Source organism: Thunnus albacares, chromosome 21 (genome assembly GCF_914725855.1).
Source record: "Thunnus albacares chromosome 21, fThuAlb1.1, whole genome shotgun sequence".
Classification (NCBI taxonomy): domain Eukaryota; kingdom Metazoa; phylum Chordata; class Actinopteri; order Scombriformes; family Scombridae; genus Thunnus; species Thunnus albacares.
Window position 1 is genome coordinate 7,517,945 of NC_058126.1, and position 22,659 is coordinate 7,540,603.

The following is a 22,659-nucleotide window of genomic DNA, read 5'->3' on the forward strand; positions in this document are numbered from 1 at the left end:
CAGCTCAATATATCTTTTTCTAAAAGTACACTGAACAACAAAGCTTCAACTGGTGATTTATCACCTCGTGGTTTTTAAAAGTCGATATCTGTTCACAACACCAGTTATCCTAAAGCACAACTTGTGTGTGTTACATGTATTAGACAAGTGATCTGTCCTCAGGTCAGGTATACATTTAACTGAGGATTAGGGATTATAACGACGCACCCTCATCTAGGTCAGTGTAATTAAAATATGCACACGCCTGCATCTACATCTCCACTTACACTTAAGCACTTATGTTTTACACTCACAGTCTCATGATAAGTTGCATAAGAATGATCCCAATGAGATGTTATACAACACTGTGGATGAACTGTGTTGTGTTTAAAATGATTGGTGAGTGGAATTAAATTTATTTAAGAGATTTGATGGATATCTGAATCGGTATTAGGGGAGAAAATCTGATCTGTGGTCCACATTAGCTTTTGCCAGAACTTTCAACCAAATCTCCTGGTTGTCGTCAGCAGAAGGAGTTTGCTCATATATTCTTTCCATAACACAGACGTGACCAGACTAATGTTATGGTGTATTGTGTTAGTTCAGACAGAGCTCTGAAGTCGGACTTGCATATAGATGATTTGCATCAGTTGACTCAGTGGCTCCTGTTTGGCTGTTAGCTGACAGGTAACATCCAATCATAGCCATACAGGTGTAAAAGGCAGCCTTTATAACATGTTACTTCTCACTATTATTATGCTGGTACGCTACCTCCCCCACCCTAACCTTCTTATATATCAAAAAGGGGACATATAATGCTTTTTGTAGGACCCAAATGCACACACAGACCAGGAGACACAGGAATAGTTAAGGACAGTTTATCGTAGCTTGAGTTGAGGATGGTTCTGATGGCTTAGCTGAGTGTTTTTTGGTTTTGGATGTGGCAAAGGGGCTGGGAATGGCAGAGCGGAGCAGGCAGAGGGGCTCAATGCAGGGCAGAGCAAACGGGGGATCCACAATCCAAACTAGCAAACAGCAGGTGAAGATGAGGTTGACGTGGTAGGTGTACTGGGAGCTGGAGTGGTGAACCTGAGGCACAAGCAGAAAACAGAGTTAGCAGGTTAGCAGGAGATCAGAGAAACAAACAAGTAGCTTACAAGAACCACATTGGTGACTGGGTGATCTGGCAAAGTCTGGAGAGATGAACCGGGGCTTTATACTGCTGTAGCTTGTGGAGTTGATTAGTAGATCAGTTGCAGGTGCTCAGGTTGAGTGGGAGAGGGAAACCAGCAGGCCAAGCCCAGCATACGCTCCCCCCCTTCCCCTACACACAAACACAGAGAGAGACAGACTGGGGACAAACATGAAACACTAGGAAGGGAAAACCATGGGAAAACAAAGGGAAGGGGGAAGTATAACTGACCTCCTAACATTTTGTGATTTTCTGTCATTTTTATACTGTTAAACATAGTCAAGGTTCCAAATCTTGAGGTGAAACATATAAAACTGCTCCCTGATAGTCAAAAGTCAGGGCTTCAGTCTGCTCTGAACACTTAGTATGAAAAGTTACCTCTACTTCCTCTTCGTGATGACATCAGATTGTTCGTGTATGCCCACAAATGGCCGTCCGTTGGTAGACTTTTTTGCTAAGTTTGTTCCACAGGTTGTTCATGTTGTCCTCACACGTTTCAAATTGGATTCGGGCTTGAACATGTATAGATGTCTTTGAAAAGTTTATATTTTGAGTAAAGAACGAGAAAAGGAAGTGAAATCCTGCTAGTTTGTTTACCTCTGGAACAGGAAGCAGGAGGGGGACCTTATAGAGACAGGAGCTAAAACAGCCTGTTTCAGACAGAGGCTGAACTGAGGAGCTGCATAAAGAGCCAGTATAAGATAAATAAGGAGTTTTTTTTAACTGTAAATCATGCAAAGATATTCCAGTAGAGCCCCAGAATAAAAATATAGACCTGGAAATATGCATAATACATCTCCTTTAAAGTTTTGTTGACTTTACAAAGATTTCAAGTTTATGTATGTGTTTGTTAGGGGGGATAAGTTCTCTCAGTAGATGCTCGTCGCCGCCCAGATTCTTTAAAAGCTCCCTTAAATTGCAGAGTCCCCCAAATATAAACATAAACATTTGCTATAAATGGCCGCTTGCCTGGTGTAAGTGCCTTCGATTGAAATGTTGCTTTTGTCGGCGACATGCTGCTAAAATTACAAGTAGTCAGATTTTGCAGGCTCAGTCTGAAATTACGAGATGAGATGAGTTGGGGAAAAAAACAGGTAAGAGAAGGTCAGAAGAAAGCTGAGAGCAGCTGAGAGAATTTCAAAGACTCGAGTAAGAAAGCTGAAAGTAGTGATTAGGGGTGGAAGTAGAGAGCAGCGCAGAGTTTCTGTCTGCAGGCTGGTGTTAATGACAGGATTACAGACGACTAATCACAGAAGACAAAAACTCATCATTTCATTTAACTGTGTTTGTCTGTGAACTATATGCGTGTGTGTGTGTGTGTGTGTGTGTGTATGTGTGTGTGTGCAGACCAGGGCTGTACAGTAGCTGCCACTGATGACACCAAGGGCGTGTCTTCATATTGTTTCTGGGGATGCAGAGGTTTTAATGACCTGTGGAGGAGTTTACATCCTACAAATTATACGTGGTTGGTTTTGAAAGTTCATTGTAATAGTTTTTATACTCAATGTCTTTAACTTTTAAAGAAAAAATGATCATGTGTGGAAGTTTTTAAACAGGTTGACCATCATTTTAGGAGATAATATTGACAAAAAAACATATTTGACTTCAGTAATCTTAAATCCTGTGTAACTGTTTTTGCCCTCAGTGTGATTACACTATAAGCATTATTTCTCATGTCTCATATGTTAATATGTTTGGCAGCTACATGCATACAGAGCTCACTGTTTGCCTGTGCGTCACACATCTTCTCCTAACTTTGTGTGGGATGGTTAAATGTGTTTGTTCACAGGCCATAAACTGCACTCTGTTCATTTCTGCGAGCTCTGGGTGTTGATGTGTTGACGCTGTTTGCACAAGAATTTAATTTACCACACCATTTGCTGGTTCCTGTGCTATGCCTCTGTGGGTTTCTGTCATGCCTGCAATCACGTTGAAGTTTTCTTTGTGTCTTTGTTTTGTCGAGCAGGGTCTCCACAAAAGTATAATTTATAGTTTTATAAAAAAAAAAAAGTTAAAATTTCCTCAATATTGCAACTATTCTTGTATTCCTCGGAGGAAAGCATGAATCCACATCAGCTGTGCAAAAACGTATATTACTACTAAGAAAACTAATCATTTCTCTACAAACTCATTCCAGTTTTCAAGTGGATGGTTTATTATGTTACTCGTGGGAGTTCACTTTTTTTTTTTTTTCTTGTACTATTTTCAAGTTCATTTGAGATTTAAGTGACAGTCAGAATCCAAAATAAGAAATATGTTTAAATCACCTCAGGCTAACATGAAAATATTCATGTGACTCAAGGATGATTATGGAAGAAAAAAAGCACAACGGTTCAGCCAGCGGTGATGAATTATGTTTAATCAGATATAAGTTTTGCACTTGAGTTTTAGTTTAAATCTCTTTATGCACAAGATGATTTCATATCAGACAGCATACCAGGCACCTGAAATTAATTTGGGCAATTTTCACTCAGAGGAGACGGCCTGCTCTTCGCAGCCTGGATTTGACCTTTAGACTGGTAGGATGGCTGCATTTCCTCATTTGGTGTAGTTTTCAGTGCGGCAGATGATTTCACATCTGCTGGAAGTCATTAAATGCTTTAAGATAGATGGAGGATTAGAGAGGGAGTTGAGACAGAGAAAGTGATGCTTCAAACTTGCTCGTTTAGCCGACGATGCCTTTTCAATTAATTAAACGGAGAAACCGAGGAAAACGGAGCCAGATGTAGTGAGAATTCTCTATGTCTTCTTGCTTCCTGTCAGTTAGTTTAGGAGCAGATGGCAAGTATGTTGATGGACACTCATAGGTGTATAGAAGAGGAGAAATAAACACAGAAAAGTGAGATGGGATGGTTAAATTGAAGAGTTATGGCTGTGATTTTCTAGTTTATCAGGTTGGCAGCCACATCCTTTTATCATTATGTTTTTAACGATACAGGTGAGAATTGTAGACAATACACAAATATTCTGAGGTTTAGGTTCACTTTAGGTGTGGATGTGTATTTCTGTATTTGATAGAGAAGACAATAGACTTTCTGCTAGAAATACTCTACCAAACTGACCTAAAGATATTTTTCTGGTATTTGGTTATATTCTCAGGACCTTTGGTGTGGCTGTAGGTGACTGTAAATCTTCCACAGCTCATTTTACTCTCGGAGTACCTCAGGAATCAATCCTTGGCCCTTTACTAATCTCTGTGTACATGTTTACTTTTAGGTAAAAAAAAAAGCACCAAATCATTTTCCATTTCTATCCTGACGACTCCCAAATTACTCTATTTCATCTTTTAATTTTATTTGTTCAGTTTTATTTTATTTAATCATATTTGTTTATATTTAATTTAACTTGGATCTATGCATTTCTCAGTTCTCTGTTTTTTGTAAAGCACAGAGTAACTTAATTTTGAAAGTTATTTCTTTACAAGGAGTGTTGGGAAGAGAAGAGAGTGGGAAGTTGCTTGTTTTTGCTTTTTGGGGGATTATTCTATATTTTTAACTTATTTGCCAACCACCCCATCTTTTTAAAGCCGCTGTGATAAATATTTCTATAGTAACAATAGATCAAATGACTATGTGCAACAAGTGTTGCTCAGAACTGTCAAACCCATAGTCAACTCTGCAGTTCCTCTCAGCGCTATTTAGCGTTTTAGCATCTTTCAGCTCGTTGTTTTGGTTTCACAGCCCGTAACTTCACTGTTCTGGTTAACTCTCACTGCTCTCATTAGTGCAATTTCCAGGCTCAGCAGGAAGCTGTTTTTAGTGGGAAAAATTTTGATAAACCCTCTGTATGCTACCGTTCCAGCATCAACGGCAGACACATAAAGATAGAGACTAGCTGGTGACCATTATAGAGCATATAGCAGCTAAAAAGTCAGATATTTATCTCAAGAGTTGGTGGGGACCAAACCAGAGCTAAAAAGAGAGTAAATATTGGACTCACATTCATCACGACTCCAAATCAATGAATTTGTTGCACCATGTCTGCTGGATATGTAAATAGGCAACTGTTTGCTAACACATTATCACCTTTATAAGGTAATAATATGTCAGTGTTGTATTTACCACTTATTGTGGTAATTTATGCAGATTTAAAGAAACCATATGGTGTGTTGTCATATCACTGCATAATGCAACACTATACTGGTGTGATTTCTTTGAGCTGACTTCTAAGTAAAACCAGTTCAGTCGCATTTTTGCTTCACCAAATTAACTGCTGAGTAAAATAAATAACTGAAAGCAGTGTGCAGTTTTAGTTTCACATACTAATGACATTGATGGGGAAGGTTGAGACGGCTGTTTGTGATTTTGTTGTTTGATAAAACCCAGTTTTTGCAGAGTTGTCAGATAATCGTCTTTGTCTCATGTATTTGTTTTGTGTTTGCGAGTGCCTCAGGTGCTTCAGGTTGATTGGAGTTGTATCCTGCACAGTTTAACAATTGATTTTAATCCTCAGTTCAAGTGGCAATCCACTCCAGGTTATTAAGCTATCATCCAAAAATTAACAAGTGATTCGACTCATTAAAACAAACACGTTGCCAGAATCTGAAAACAAGAATTGTTCAGATAACTGCTTCAGGCAATGAACTGGCAATCATCCTAATCACTCTCACAGCTTTGTTATGATATGATGGTTTTATTATCTAATGTTGTGTGAGGATATTTGGCAAAATTGTGGAGTAACCACCATAAAAATCTGACTTTATGTGGAGGAAGACAAGAGAAAATGCTCAAGGTGATCCAGATTGGCATCAGGTGGTCTGCACACTGTATATACAGTATATTCATGGATTTGTGTGTGTTTCCGTTTGCATGTGTGTGTATTATTGTCTTTTGGCAGCCAAGGTGTAAGGTGACCTGAGGGAAAGATAATCCTCAGCTTACACAGCATGCATTTTTCTCACTTGCAGGGCACACACTCACATCTCCATACACAGAAAAACTCACCTGCAGAATCTCTTTCATTTCTCTCGTGCATGCATTTGGTGTGTGCATGTGTCCATCTGTGTGTGTGTATATCTGTCTGCAACTAATCTTGCATACTACTGGACCCATCAGTCTAATATTTTTTGTGCACATTTATAGCTGTATGCTCAAGTACCTCTCGTGGTTGTGGTGATTCACAATTGTTGAAGAATCTATTTTATAATGTGTTTGACTCCTCACTCCTCTTTACTGGCCAGTGATCAACAACTGCAGCAAAAGGCATTTCTGGTGATCGGCTAGGCTAAAAACAAGTCTGTTGCAGGCCACATTTTGACCTTTGTCGTGGCTCAAAAACTGACATTCATAGAAAAGTTTGGTCTCATCTTGAACTGGAGCATCTGCAGGTTAATTCCATACCGGATATATTATGATCCACTAAAGTTAGGCACGATACGAGCTGAATAAATCCACGTTTTTGTTAGCTCCGCCGCCATCTTGACTGTAAGGGAGTCTGGAGGGACATTTGAGTGAGATTCAACTCTTCTTGGTTTGGGAGGGGTTTTATTTTGTGTGGTGTGTTACAATAAAATGTTCTACATAATAATAAAATTTTCTAAATAAATAACAATGTTTCAATTGAGAGGTTTGGACTTATCATCCCATTTATTGTGACCTTAATAAGTTAATACAATTATGTGAACCCAGGACGCTCGGTTACAATACCATTACACTATTCTATGCATCTTAAAGAAAATGACAGACACACCAGGAGGAGATCTGTATCCTACTGAGTGCAATCTTCTAGTCTTTTTATACTTTTGCAGATTGGAAGCAGAACATTTTGAGAATAATCCAAAATTGATCCAACCTTCGAACAGGCATCTCGTGACGGTCTGACATGCAACTAATAACTGTGAAATTTTACTTTTCTGACAATCTCACTACGTTACCGACTGACACCTTTCTATCCTGGGACCCCCTTCACTCCTATCTGTGTCTGTCCCTGTGATTTACACCAGTCTTGGTTATTGCTGATTCCAGCAACAACCATCGCTCTTTCCAATCTTATTCTCTCTCAGGCGGGCAGAGTCGGCTCATACATGTGTCTTTGTAAAATGAGAAAGAAGCTGCTTCATTTTCCAGGCTGTCCTTATACATTAAATATATTATAAATGACACACATAATAAAGAATAGGGAAGAAAATCACGACTTTGTGGGACTTTTACTGCCAACGCTTGCAGTTTGTATGGAGCTGGATCTACTCATGCACAGCAGGAAGTCGTGGGCTCCCTGAAAACAGCTCAAACACAGCAGCTCTGACACATTAAATATCTATACTCCCTGCCATGTTTCAAGGCGCCTGTGCAGCCCCCGGGGCCCCTCAACGTTCTGCCTATGCTTGGCCAATTTAAGGGCTAGACTTAAGATTCATGGTGTACTTTCAGGCTTCTCCTCTGCACAGAATTGTACAAATTTTGTCTCCTTAGTCCTTTTCTTCAGTATGATGGACAATCAGGATGTAGACCTCCCACCTACTCAGGTTTTCTGCTGATGCGTAGTCTTGTTTTTTTTAAATTTGTATTATTATTACTAGGATTGAATTGAAATTTTTCCCTTAGTATGATTGATGAACTGCACATGGTTTTACATTGAAGAACTGATCAAACTACATTTAGAAGGAATTGAAAAATTATTAAATAATGTGTACTAGAAGTTGTTATTTATATGTTGTATTATTGCAATCCCATGTGAGACGGATCATTTTTAATGGTATGACATGAAAATAAAAATGCATTCATTCATATTAAATTAGGAGATACATTTGGAGCTTCATATTTAAAGGAATAGTTAAACATTTTGGGAAATATGTTTACTTGCTTTCTTGCCAGGAGATAGATGAGAAGCTCTATAGCAGAGAAGCTCGAGTTTCGATCTTCTCATTTAACTCTCTGCAAGAAAGCATATAAGCGTATTTCACAAAGTATCAAACTACTCCTTTACAGGCTCGCCTGTCTCTAATTCACTTGGAAAGTTTTTTTCACACTTGTCAGCGCCATGTCTGCATGACAATCGATAGGCTACTAATTGCATGGATTGTAGCTTTTTCTGTTACCTATCATTCTTATTGACTCTTGGTACCCTGATAGTCCCATGTGCAGCATCACTGATGTTTGGCAGACCAGCAAGATGATGGAACACGTCCTTGATAACGTGACAGTGCCTGGACCATTTTTGACCTGACACATGCCATATTATATATATATATATATTTATATATATATATTTTTTTTTTTACATCTTCTGTACTCTGCCAGGCGGTGGTCTGAAATATTCTTAAAACATCCTTGACATCTTGCTGACACAGCACCTGTCACCAGGATGGAGAGAGTGCAGTTTGCGTAACGTTGGGTAACATATGACGGATGACAGCTGTGTGATTTCATTCTGCAAATCATCGTTCAATAGGTGGCAGCTCAACAACTGAGACCTTATGGCAAAGATGAATGTTTAAAATCGGCACATTCAAGCTATTTTTTTTTTTGCTGTACAGACATATCTTTGATCATATATCAATTAATTTCCATCAAGTGTCAAGTGGGATGCCAAACCGCAACCTTTTTAAATGACCACATTGATTTTATCCTTTTAACAATGTTTGCTTGTTTGATAGATTTATAATTGTATTATTTTTCAGCTCTGATGTTTGTTTGTTTGTTCAGACTTTCTGACAGTTTGTTGATTCCTTGATATGGGAGTTTTTCAATCAGCTGTTCATTTTGTCCACTTGCATAATTCGATTTGGATCAAACATGTACGGATGTTTTTGAGGGGCAGCTTCTTGGAGTTAACTAATCAGAACAGAGTGGGCTCATTAGGAGGGGGGCCTTAACGAGACAGGAGCTAAAACGGCCTGTTTCAGACAGAGGCTGAACTGAGGGGCTGCATAAAGGGCCAGTATAACACAAATAAAGAGTAAATCATGCAATGATATTCCAGAAGATCCCCAGAATTAAAAAAATGTGTATGATATGTTTCCTTTAACAATCGTACTCCAACAAAATTTGGCCTAAAAAAAAGGTAAAGACAACAAAGTCTACCCTTGATTAGCCATCCCACATTTCCAGTCTTTGTACTCGAAATTGTTTTTCATAGAATCCTGGAAAAGAAAGATAAAATATGTAACTAGAGGGCTAAAACATCAGTATGAACCCAGCCGAGAAATTGTCAGCAACAATAGCTGTTAGGCAAAGACACATTTGCAAATTTAGTCAGAAACCACATACAGTGGGGTTATGTAAAGGTGGAAATTTGCATTCCTGGGCATTTATGGCAATTTTTTTTTTTTTATCTTGTTCTTCAACTCAACAAGAGCCAAGTTTATTTATGGGGCCACTGGGAAAACACATGCAGACACAGCTTTATATTAAGCTCTGCGTGTAAATGGAGAAGTCATGCATAAACAAAGCTGCACATGATATTTTTTTGACTGTTTGTGCAACCAATAGCTACTTCCCTCAGAGGAGAGTTGGCCTCAGTAGCGCTGGGTATGTCTCTACTTGTAACTCTTAGAAATGGTTACTGATGCGTGAGTCCAAAGGAAGCTGCACAGCCCAAAAATCACAGCCCGAATCTTCTCCTTCAGTCTCTCGTCTGTTGACTTTTGACTTTAAAATGATATTGCCATACTTATGAATATTTAGGATTCCTGAATGAAATATTTATGTTGGCAGGATCTGATTGTTTGGGTTTAAATGTCAGTTAAGCCTTTGCAGCTCCTGCATTTCAATAGATGTAGTTAGCTTTTTCCACTGCCAAGCATCTGTCTGCCAATCTATTGATTGATCAATTGATCCTATGTCTCTCTTGCTCACACTCCAGTGCTCGCTATTGACAGGCAGCTGTTTCCAGAAGAAGCAACAAATGGGCGACTTACCCCTTTTCTACAAGGCTGTGACCATCTTTGTGGAAAGGATTTTGCTTCAGTGGGAATGAGAACTACGGCTCAAACTGTTTCTTAAATCCAGTTTTTGGAGGCTGGATGGTTAGAATAAAAAACAAGCAAACAAGGAAATACAGCAGGGATTCAGGCAGGGGGCATGTTCATGCTTGCAGGCTCCTTCTGTGAGACAGTGGGAGGTCCACTGCAGTAGAACCTGAAGGATGTCCCCCTTCGAGCTGGTGTAATTAGAGAAACTCTGGAGAAGGAGGATGTCAGTAACAGCCATCAGATTTCAGGCACTGACACTATCAATACGTCTCTACTGTGACGTTTTGAAGGTTGGAGTTTGCCATGAGCTTTGTCAGTCACTGATTTAACTGACTGACTGGTTTCATAACTAATAAATGGAACGATAACTTTAAAAGTCAGCATGGATCATTTTTCAGAAGGAATTTAATATCAAAGGTTCAGCATATTGTGGAAAAAAAAGTAAAACACAAAAAACACAATCACGGCTGTGAGGGGCTCTGTATTAAGTGAGTGAGTGTATAAATAAACATAAACCTTTGAAAAGCATTTGCACCACAATAAGCAGGAAGCAGCCGTCACCATAGATACCGATACGCTTTGCTCACACAGTTGTTGAGTTACATTATGTGCTGTTTCTTTGTAAATGTGTAACATCCCCACAAACGTGTGCTATTGTGTCTGAAGTGACAATATTTTAAGAAAAAGTTGTAATATTCCGAGAAAAATTTACAGTTTAGGTGTTAAAATTACTATCTGAAGGTAGAAGAAACGATTCCTTAACAACCTTTCATTACCTTTGATTTATGTCATGTTATGCTACAATAACATGACAGTTACTCTCATATAATCATTGCAGTAGAGCTGCAACAATTTGTTGATTAATCAATTAGTTGTCAAGTATTCAATTAATATTCGATTAATTCTTTGGAGTCATTTTTAAGAAAAAAAAACAGACCGATACTGTAAATTGATAATGAATGTAATCGTTAGTTGCAGCCCTACATTGCAGTATATCACGTGTCTTTTCATCATGTTGGGTTGTTGTCCATATTGTTTAGAAATAGTTGTTTTTAACAACTACGACCTGCAAAGAGAGAATTACATATAGACCAGGGTAGCCAAGCTAGCACCTATGCTAGCAAGTTAATCTGCTAGCTTGTTTTACTACGGCCTGGAAACTCAAGCTGATATGTAACTTTTAATAAAAAATATTACAATAACACATTTTAGTCGGAATTTATTGTTAAAAATGACATTTGTTATGTTTTTACTTAATTGTTATTGAGGTGTGTCCTTGTTATTATCTGATATTTCTCTGATCAGAGTTGATAGAAGTCCTTTACTGAGTGACAGATCCACAGATTAAACAATTTGATGGAAAATACTGTTAATAGAACTGTGAAAAGTAACAAAAGATCCTTAAATATAACCTGACCTGAATGTAAAGGTTTGTTACACATCTGAAAAGTTGTCCTTGGAAATTAGCACTTTCAAAAAATACTTGGCAGGTGATTGAATGAACCATCTGCCCATCACTGTCTTACCTTGCAAGGCAGCTGTTGTTCTGAACCACCAGTGGTTCGGACACAAGCGTGTAACTTGAAGCCTGTCGAGGTGGATTCTCCTGTGATCTTGTGAATCCAGCTGCCTCGCGAGGGTTTTCAAAATCTGATAAATTAGACATCATGTCCAATTCTCCAATCACAATGTGTCCAAACTAAACAGAAGTTTCAGAAGAAACACAGCAGGTTGATTAATAAACTTACTTTACCTCCAGTGACAGCTGTGTTTTATTCCTCTTGACTGTTTCCCTTATAATAAAGAACAACTAAGCTAGGAAAGCTATCAAAAACTAGCCTACTCACGTCTTTCTCCGTCCGTCACGTGATCCTTCCCTTGCTGGTTGTAGTTGTGCGTTGAGAGTTTCCCATGTTAATATCTGATCCTGGGAAATTTTCAGTAAGGCAACTCTGAGAAAGTCACTTGACGCTCATTGTTAGTGAAAAGTTAAAAGTTGAAGAAGTCATAGCCGAAACATCTGTGCTAAAAATCTGCTAAATTTATATACAAACCCTTTTTTGTACATATTGGTCAGAATTATTCTCAAAATAATCTGCTAATACTTCATCATATGATGAATTGTGGGATGTGGGCAGTCGTTTCTGCTGGTAAGTTGAGACAATAAAGCCTGTGTTTTGAGGCAGGAAAACAAGTTGTTGAGAGTATTGTCCATAAACTGACCCCCGGTAGAGTACACAATGACAGAGATTTGTCTCTTAAACTGTTGCATTTTCAGGCTGATGGGATCATATTTGTGTTAGTTTTTTTAAAATACTTTATTACAGGAGTGCATTTTATGTAGATTTACAGTTGCAGACATAGGATTACATTAATACTTATAGCATTACATTACATTACAATATGTATATATTTTATATTGAAAATAATGATAGTAATTTTAAAAAGAAAATAATAATAATACTAATTAAATAACAAAAAGAGGTAGTATGATGGTGAGTCATGACAATGCATCAATAGTTTTTTTCCCTCTTGCTGTCTCAGGTCCGCAGTGTGAGTTCGGTGGTGACCCGCCGCAGAGAGCAGCGAGTGCTGGTGATGGTCGTCACGATGGTGGTTTGCTACCTGGTCTGTTGGCTGCCTTACGGGGTGGCGGCTCTGCTCTCCACCTTTGGCCCCCGTGACCTTTTAACCCCGGAGGCTAGCATCACGCCCTCGCTGCTGGCCAAGTTCTCCACCGTCATCAACCCCTTTATCTACATCTTCATGAACAAACAGGTGAGGTGTTCACTGTCACCGCGCTCGAACAGCCGATACTAGAACAGAAGTCATATTTTTAGGGGACTACTTTCAGCCACAGATTAATTAACATTTGGCGCACTAGTTAGCGTTTGATAAACTACAGAACCTGAACTCATCATCATCAAGATATATCGAACTTTTGCGACACACACATTACTTGTTAGTGGGATCATTTAACTGTTGCTTTTGGTCATTTCATTAGATTTTTTGACAATAAGAAAAACATTTAATATCACCACCAACTAAACTAAACTACACTTGTGTGTCTAACAAGAGATCGGGTCTAATTATCTGCTCTGCCTTGTAATTGAAGTCATATGAGATTCACATCCAGGGGAGGTTAATGTAGGTGCAAGCAGACCTCCATTCTCCATCTGCTTGCTCCTCATTTACGCCTTCAGATAGAAAAAAAAACACACTCTCGTATCCCACTACAAAGCCAGAGATAAAATACAATGAGATTGAGGTGCGACATTATTATCACGGTGTCAAAGTCATAACGGCGTCAACGTACCACAACCCTCGCCTCTCCACGTGAGGTTGCGACACACGTCACTGACATTCAAGGACGCTGCACAGGGGAAAAAAAAAACAAAAACACTAGTGACAAAGAAAGAGGAAGTAATCTGGTCAATGCCATCACTGGCCTTCTGAATTGACATTGACAGTCATTAGTAGATTAGTGTAATAACTGTAACCAAATATTAGCATCACAGAGAGTTATTTTACTCTGCTTGAAGCTTTTCCAGTTCAAAAAATGACTCAGAAGTATTATTTTCTTTATCTAATCATCTCTGAATATAATGTGATTATTACAATTAATGTGACAGCTTCAGTAAAGACACAAACCCTTAAGTAATAGGCTGGATTATACTCAATTATAACTGTGTATGGTGTGTCATCAGGGTAAAAGTGTTCATGGTTTTTCTGACCAGCTGCACTTAACGGCGGGGTAAAAATATCGCTGTTATAGAGAGGGGTGACGTGCAATAATGGTTTAAATACAGGGATGAGTCACACAACATACATCGTGTTGCACTCAGATGTACACGTGAGACGTGACAAAGTACTGAAGTTGTAATGACAATTAAAAAGAGAGCTTGAGAGATGAAGAAGACGTTCAAACCTGCATGAAGAGGGCTTGAGTGTCGTATTGTCTCCTCCAGACATGTTTTAAGATGTATATAAAACACTCCACTTTGAATATGGTTTTTACACACAAAAAAATGCTCAATTATCTTGATAAAATCCCTAAAATGACATATATATACTGTACTCCTCCCTCACATCACATCTGCGTAAGTTGAATACTGGCCCGTGATTGGCTCAAAACTACTTTTGTTAGCACAGAGAAACTTCAGCAGATGAACGTGAAAACAAAACTTTGCATATATATCATTCTGCACAGTGAAGCGCCAACACCCAACCGAAGGATCAAAAAGCAAAACACATTATGAGTGGAGGGGGGCTTTAAAGAAATTGGGGGGGTTTTAGACGTTGCTCAATCATCCGACAAGCACCTCGGCCGGAGCGTACTGCGCACCATCGGTGCTATTGAACAATTCATGACAGAGTATCAGAAAATGAAAGAAAAAGAGAAGAAGCAAGGACAAATTTTGGATAGAAAAACAGAATTTATTGAGGACAAAGGGGGACTCAATAATGAAAGAGAAGAAAAGAGATAAAAGGTAGTGAAAAGATGGCAGAAACAGGAGAGGAGAGAGATAGAGCAAACAGAAAAAGAAAGGAAAGACAGGAAGATAGGAGGACTGCTCAAAGGAATTAAATTGGATAGAAATGGGGAAGACAGAGAGAAATGGATGGTAGGAGGAGGAGAGGAAAGGAGGATAAATAGCAAAAGGCTAAAAATAATTAAAATAAAGTCAAGCGATGGAAGAAAAAAAGACAGAAGTAAAGAAAAAAAAGACACAATTCTAAGAAAGTTTTAATGAAAATGTGGCAGGAAGACGGGAGGGAAGAGGGATAGGCTTTCAGGAGAGAAGAAAGGAAAGAAAAGAAAAGGTAGTAAAAGTGGGAATAGATGAAAGAAAGGACTAAAGGAAGGACATGAAGATGAAAGACAGGTAAGAGAGAGAAAGGTGTTGGGCGGGGAGAGTAGAAAGAAAAGTTCTTTTTAATCTCCAGAAGGTAACGTAGCTTTGATTTTGATTAGCATGTGATGATACTATCAGGGAAGGACACACGGAGGCGGTGACCTTTCCTTCTTCTCTCACACATTCACACACACTCTTTTATCTGTCTCTGTCTCTTTTTATCTGCTTCTACCTCAGTCTGTCTCTCAGGGTTTGTTTTTTTTTCCTGTTGGTCTGCCTGTTTCTCTGTCACTTTTGAGCTTGCAAGACATTTAACTTTCTTTGATGATTGACTTGTTACGACGGCGCTCTGTCTGCCGGCGCTGTAGTGAAGTTTTTCGGCGTGTGGTGTGTGTGCGTGTGTGATGATTAAGCTACTAACTGAGCTTTCGGCGCCACAGAGGAACGCGTTGGAGGCCGCGCTGTGTGGCGCTTTCAGTCTTCAGTTCCTCCCAGCCCATAACTATGGCAGCAGTGTGTTGAGGCGAGTTGAAGACTTCAAGCGCTGCGCAGATTCACGCCCCGGACCCGAGCTGTCACCGAATAAATTACACCTTTACAGTTCTTAGCATATTTCTGCAAAAGGTGGCGATGTGGACGTCATGCTGTGAATGTAGTTTTCCAGTATTTATATATTTCAAATTGGTTATGTTTAATATTTTCACCTCATCTTTGGTTATGTTGCCATAAATGTTGCAGGAAATTTCTGAGATTTAAGCAATGTTTCCATCAACTGTGTTAACGTATTTATGTGGATTACATAATTAGTTTTACCAGGCAGTTTATTTATATGGCACATTTAATACACAAGGAAATTCAAAGTGTTTTAAAGATGCAAACTCTTCACCTTTCGGTGACATTAGCTCAAAGTGAAATGAAAATGAAATTAGATGAAAATAAGTCACCTATGAAATTCATGTATCAGGGTTTGATCAGGTTAGATGCAGTTAGTTTCTTCACCTCAGAGTTGGTTCAAGTTGTTTAATGATGCAGTGTGCATGTTGGTCAGCCAATCTCGTTTCGGACTAACCGCTCTGTTAACGTTAAAGTCTCTGAGTGACAATAAACTTCACGTTCATCTCGCAAAGGTAATTATTTAGTCGTTAAATCGAAAAACTCTTGCAGGCGCTGCCTGTTTTGAAGATGAACTCTGGCACGGCCCTCACAGTTGAGCTCCGCCCTTTTGTTTTTTTTTAACTAATATTGATTATTAATTATTTTTAATAATCAAATAAACTTTTTTTAAGCAAAAATGCCAGAAATGTGCTGGTTTCAGCTTCTAAAATGTGAAACTTTGATGATTTTCTTTGACATACACTGAATATTTTGGGGTTTTTGGACTGTTGGTTAGACAAACAAGGACATTTGAAGACATCATCTTTGTGAGAAACAGGCATTTTTTTTTACTATTTACTGACATTTTATAGACTATTAATTAATTAATCATGAAAATAATTGTCAGATCACTCGCTAGTTACAGCTCTAATGACAATATAAAGTGTTTTGTGTGGGATTTTAAAATCTTACTTTAAAATGAGGAAGATGACCGAAATCATCAAAAAGAAGAATTTCCGGAGTAAAAAAAAAGCTACATCTGCTTAATGTTTCTGCTTTCCATTAGGAGCTGTAGAAGTTATCAGATGCATAAACTGTATCTGGTGAAATAACGGTGATGACCTTTTTAGATGTGATGCATTGTATATTGTAATAATCAACACTAATTTTTTTTGCCAATATTCTTCTTCAGCCCTACATGTCTGTTAGAGAGACAGATGGATGGATTACTGGGTGGTTTGGTGACCATTTGAAGCTGATATTTTCCATCTACATCTGCCAAAACACATTTGCATTTTTTGAGTTCTTACAGTTTAAATGCAGATGTAGAGCAGGAAACTCTTTTTTTTTTACAGATGAACCAAAGTGGTTTGACGCTATGGGCTGGAAATGCGTGCACTGCACTGAGCTGCAGATCAGTGTGTTGATTATTGATTCCTTTTATGTGTTTTATGTGGGGTAGTTTTACCCCGTAATGACTGTCGGAATTAGTTTTCAGGCAGATGCAAATATACTTAAAAGTAACTAGAAATGAGCATGTGAGCATGAAATGAGCAAATGAATATCTTTCAAAATTTTCCCCCTGGGAGACCAGACCCCCGGACCCCCGTAGTTGTGGCAGGTTTTCTATATCCACATGATGTTCACAACTTACCTGTTTGCATCCCTGTTACAAAATGCAAAAGAATATAAGAAAAGGAATAAAAACAGACTAAAAAGAGGCGAGTAAAATTAATAAAACAGTAAAATACAAAAAAATAGATAAAAGTAAAGTATTGAAAAGATAACATAAAGGATAAAAATAACAAAGCGCAGCTTTAAAATGCAATTAACAGCCATGGTAAACAGATTTATCTTCAATTTAGATTTAAAGGCCCGTTCTGAAACAATGCTGACTAATATATGTGCGGCTCAACAGAGTATCCTCACGTTTATCAGACAGAGTTTAAAGTGATATTGGTGTTGGTCTCATGTTGGGCTCAGGCTGAAAAATTGCAGACTTTGTCGGGCTGGAGTTTTTTTGACGTGTGCAGGACTCTGCCTATAGCCAGTGTTTGGTTTGTCCGCTGTGGGCTACTGTAGAAACATGGTTTTGCAACATGGCGGCCTCCATAGAAGGGGACCTGCTCCTTATGTAGACATAAAGGGCTCATTCTAGGTTAATGAAAACACAACGGTTCTTATATTCATGTGGATTAAACACTAATTATAACAATATTAAATTTCTGCCAAGTCTGTTCCACTAGATGCCACTCAATCTTACACACTGCACCTTTAAGTAACCAGACCGGACTCATCCTCAGATGACAGGAAGGCTTTGTGTGGAAACACATCAGCAGATTCATCAGCCTGTAAATAAATCAAATGATTAAAAAAAGTGCATGAATAGATGGATGGAAACATTCATTCGTTCAAGAGATTTTACTGCAGATACATATGACACAAATGCATCACAGTACTGTCATGTGTGTGTGTTTGCTTTAAAGACACAAAGATTAAGAGTGACAGGTGAGGATTTGGACCCTCCTCAGTCTTAAGATCCCAATCTGTGCCTGATATCAGCTATAATCCCTGATGACGTCTGCTTGTCTCCCTGCTTCTTCTTCTTTTTTTTTTTTCCTACCTTCACCTCAAACATCCTTTTCTCCTTCACACTTCAACTTCACACTTTCCTGAAGGTTTTGCTTTTAAACCAACAGCTTTTTTCTTCTTCTTCTTCTTTACAAGTACAGTAGATTAATACACTGGGATGTTAGACACTAGAAGATTTTTTAAAAAAAACAGAGCGCTAATTTTGAAAGCCGCATAAGTTCCTCGGGGTAACAAAAAAATAATTGGCTCATATATGATGAATTGTCAGCCGAGTGCTTAAGTATCTCTGTTAAAAAAAAAACCCACCACAAACTGGTCGGTCTCATTTTGCATATCAGTCACTGCACGTCACTTCTTTCAAAGGGTGGAATCATGCTGGAGGAAATTATTCACTATGATGATGTAATATGAGAGTTGTCATGTTTCATGCAAGCACGCCTGTTTGATCTGCGGCGCCCTGGGGAAATGTAGTAGACTTTAAGTATACGTGTGGAACCGGAGAGTATACTAAGTACACTACGTTTATCCAGGGGAGCACGCAGCCTGCTGGACTCCCAACACGGAGGGAAGAAGGATCTAAATGATAAATGATCTTCTCTTTATTTATTTCTTTATCTGTCTGTCGATCATTTATTTTCTAACAGAACTGTACTATTACATAATATAATATCATAATTAGTGTTACAATTACTACTGCTGCTACTTCTACTATTATTACAATGTCTATTAGTATTACTATAATTACTACTAGTTCTCCTACCTCTATCACTGTTACCACTAGTGCTACTATGTTATCACACTATTATCATACTACAACTACTAGGTGTTGTGATACTATTTCATGTGCCGGTATTTTATTACTGCTATGTGTATTGTTAATATTTCTACCACTATAACTACAACTACAACTCTTAACTATCCCACTACTGCTGCTTCTACTTCTATTTGTATTTCATACAGTGTTGTTTGCACTTTACCACTACTTCCACTTACTTACTACTACTAATAACCAACTTTTAAATGCTGTTACCTTACTACTATTCCCATGGTACTACAACCATTATGTGTGCTACTTTTGATACTACTTCATACTTGATATACTACTAGGTCAACAATTACTATTTCTACACCTACTAACACTTACTAGATCCACTACTAGTGTAGGTTCACTACTTTTTCTACTACTGCCATTAATACACTTATACTTGCGACTAATACTAGTACTGAACAACAGCTGGTACTTCTAATACAAGTACTTATAGTGCTACCATATACTTTACTTTCTATTGAAGTTTACCTTGCTACTGCACTAATTAATACTTTAAGACTGCAACTACTAAGTATAACTTTGTCTTCTGCTACTACAACTGCTGCTGTTATTACTACTTTCTATCACACCCACTACTACTTTTTCTACTAATACTATGACCTTGATATTACTAATATAGCTTATTTTGATATTAGGTAATAGACTATTATCTGACTACTACCATTACTTCTTTTTATTTTTCTATAATTGCCATTATTGCTATGACTATCCCACCACTACTACACTACTTTAGCAAAATAAAAAAAAATACAGGTAGAGGGTTTCTGTAGATAAATACACCACCACACACGTCTAGGGAGTCATAAGTGATGATTGAGAGGATTATTTTTTGTAGAGTCTATACATTGTTTTTTAAGAAAATCCTTATCATTCTGCCTTTAAGTCCCCCTATTTACAATCAGTATATAAACAGTTAAATCCATTGACTGTATATAAATATGGACGTCATGACAGCTCCCAAGAAATGAAGGTTGGCTGCAGTATAGGTCATAAGTCCCGCCCCCCTCCATGTTAGCGGATGGGACATGAGCCAAACTAAATTTTTCCCAAAGATGGTTTCTGTCATTTTCGGTCATTCTTATCATGCTGATGTTTGTTCAAGTGCTCGTTTTTCTGATAATTTTGTTTTTAATTAGTTAATTGATGATGTGAAAAATTAAATAAATAATCTACAGTCTTGTTCACTTGTGTCTTTTCTGATTGAGCATTTACTACATTTACAACCATATAATCACCACTACGAGTCGCTACTATTCACAACCTTTTAAAATAATGATACTAATCCCGCATATGTGTGTGTTTGTAGTTCTACAGGTGTTTCAGGGCGTTGGTCAGCTGCTCCACCCCCGAGCGAGGCTCCTCCTTAAAGACATTTTCGCGGGCGACCAAGACGCTCCGAACCGTCCGCCAGGAGAAGGAGCACCAAGTGTCCGCTGCCGCCCCCTGTTCAGTCATGCCCACTCCCAACTCCATCCACGGATCCTCGCAGGGAGCCAACGACGTGACTCTGTCTCCATCGAATCCGGCCTCTGTCGCTTCCCACATCCGTGCTGCTGCTGCTGCTGCTGCTGCTAACAGCCCCAAACCCAAACTGATTCTGGTGGCTCACTACAGGGAGTAAGAGCTGGGAAACAACAACAACAACAACAACAGGGGACGAACATTTGCAGAAAGGAACAATGAGCGGGGGCACAGGTCTCCAATTAAGAAAAAAAAAAAATCCTCATAATAGTGAAAAAAAAGCAAGCTCGGTGGGAGTCTTAAATACAAACTGGGACATTTTATTCCCTTAACAGATTATCATTGTTCTGTGAAATCGGCAAACAGGGACACATGCAAAACGCCAGTCTCACCCTGCTTACCAGAGGCACTGTATGTATACAAAGCAGGAGGTAGAAATGAAGACTAGGGCTAAACATAGTGCTTCGTGTTAAGATTACAGACTTCTGTCATTAGAATGTATCTGCTGTAATCACATCCATCACACAAGAGCACAAATGTTGCGTCGAAGCTCACTTACCTCTGCCGAAAAATTAAGCAAAAAGGGCCCAGAGGGAGGCATCCAGGATCACGAACATTTAACAAACTTGTGTAGTTTTGTCTTGGTGTAAAAGACGACGAAAGGGTGGCCGTTTGCTTCCGCACATCAAGACAAATAATTTTAGTTTGACGCGTGGGGGGAAAAAAAGGTCAGGGGCTCGAGGTGTCAGAACGCAGCCTACGCAGAGCCAACATGAAGAGGTTGATTACAAAATGACATGTCCACTGTTTTTTGGGGGGGGGAAAAAATGATGCCTGCTTTTACAAAATGCTTGAAAGAAAGTGACGTTGTGGGTTAGTACTGAAGTGATTTCTCACGCCGGGAGAGGTCCGTTTACAAAACTACATGTTTATAAGGACAGGAAGATACACTTGATGCAGCGAAGGTTTTGGAAATTAAGTGTTTTTTGGAATAAAACCCTTTATTTGTGAATTCAGATGTGTATATTTTTGGAAGATTTGTTAATGAATGTGAAGTGTGTAGCATCTTAAGGGGAGCGTGTTCACCGCGGGGCCGAGAATCATCACGTTTATTAGGCCCGGCGTTAGCACGTTAGCGATGGAACTAAGCACGATAGCACTTTACTGATTCAGAGGAACCAGATGGAGAGGAAGACGTGAAATTGCATTTGCCGCACCCCATTAATTCAATTACATACACACACACATACAAAAAAAAAATAAATATCCACGTAAATAGGTCAAGCCTTTTGCTTGTATTGATGAAGTATATTTGTTACGTAACTAAATAATGTTCTCTCTTAATCTGAGAAATAATTCAGGAACATTTTGGAGAAGCATAGCGTTCTTTGGCGGAGATTTCATAAACTGTTTGGTGGTGGGGTTTTTTTGTAAACGGAGCAATGAGATATTTTGTCAGCTCAAGTGTGTAGCTACTGTTAGCAGGATTATTCTCCCTTTTTTTTCCCGATGATAATTCGGTTGAAGAAGGGGGTAAAGCGTTTTCTCCTGACCCCGTTTCCATGGCTGATATTTAAAGATTTGATACAGAGTATTAAAGGTTTGTTAGCAGTGTAAAGCAACAATTTATGCAATTTAGAACTGTCAAGGTTTTTAATTATGCCTTTATTTACACTTTGCGGCATACAGGCCATCTGTCATCGATGCGGGGATTGTTATGAAAGCCATTAAAAGGGACATTTCACAAGGTTATGAGGGACATGTAAAGAGATTTCACTGTTTTAAGTTGTCTAGATGTTTCTGAAGCTGCTGTTTAGTGGAAATGTGGTTTTGTGTTTGTGTGTCTCCTAATGTATTTTTCTTTGCTTATGTAACATAAATGAAATCATGTCACAAACAGATTTGGACGTCTCGATCTTTTTTCTGCTTACTTCATCCAAAGTGTGTGTCTTCCTTCAGAAAACTGGAGCGCACTGTCACTTTCTCTCATTCTTTTTTTTTCCTCTTAGTCATACTCAGATGTGTTGATTAATCCATCAATTATTAACGTGGGTATTATTTACGGAAGGGAAGCAGATTAATGTTCTAAATTACAGCCTTCGTCGCGGTGAGAAACAAGCAGCATCTGGAGAGTAAGATTGGAATATTAACTGACGGCCATGAATGAATAATGAGCCGAGGGCTGCAAATACACCTCAGCTGCTCAGAGTAAACCTTTAATCTGAAAGTAATACTCCACCCAAAT

General features: G+C 38.6%; 1 protein-coding gene and 1 long non-coding RNA gene across 2 annotated transcripts in view; one reads left to right on the top strand and one right to left on the bottom strand.

Annotated features, from left to right (window-relative positions):
• Positions 1 to 21,233, top strand: part of tmtopsb (teleost multiple tissue opsin b) — a 34,813-nt gene extending 13,580 nt beyond the window's left edge. The window contains exons 3-4 of the mRNA XM_044340272.1: positions 12,627 to 12,860; positions 20,260 to 21,233. Of these exons, the coding sequence (XP_044196207.1) occupies positions 12,627 to 12,860; positions 20,260 to 20,574 (549 nt within the window). The 3' untranslated portion in view covers positions 20,575 to 21,233. The remainder of the gene's footprint in view (positions 1 to 12,626; positions 12,861 to 20,259) is intronic.
• LOC122972879 lies at positions 557 to 12,633 on the bottom strand. The gene is made up of 3 exons (XR_006399866.1): positions 11,930 to 12,633; positions 11,609 to 11,781; positions 557 to 1,068 (listed from the first exon to the last, which is right to left on the bottom strand). It is a non-coding gene; the product is annotated as an uncharacterized LOC122972879 (long non-coding RNA).
• Positions 21,234 to 22,659: the final 1,426 nt, after the last annotated feature.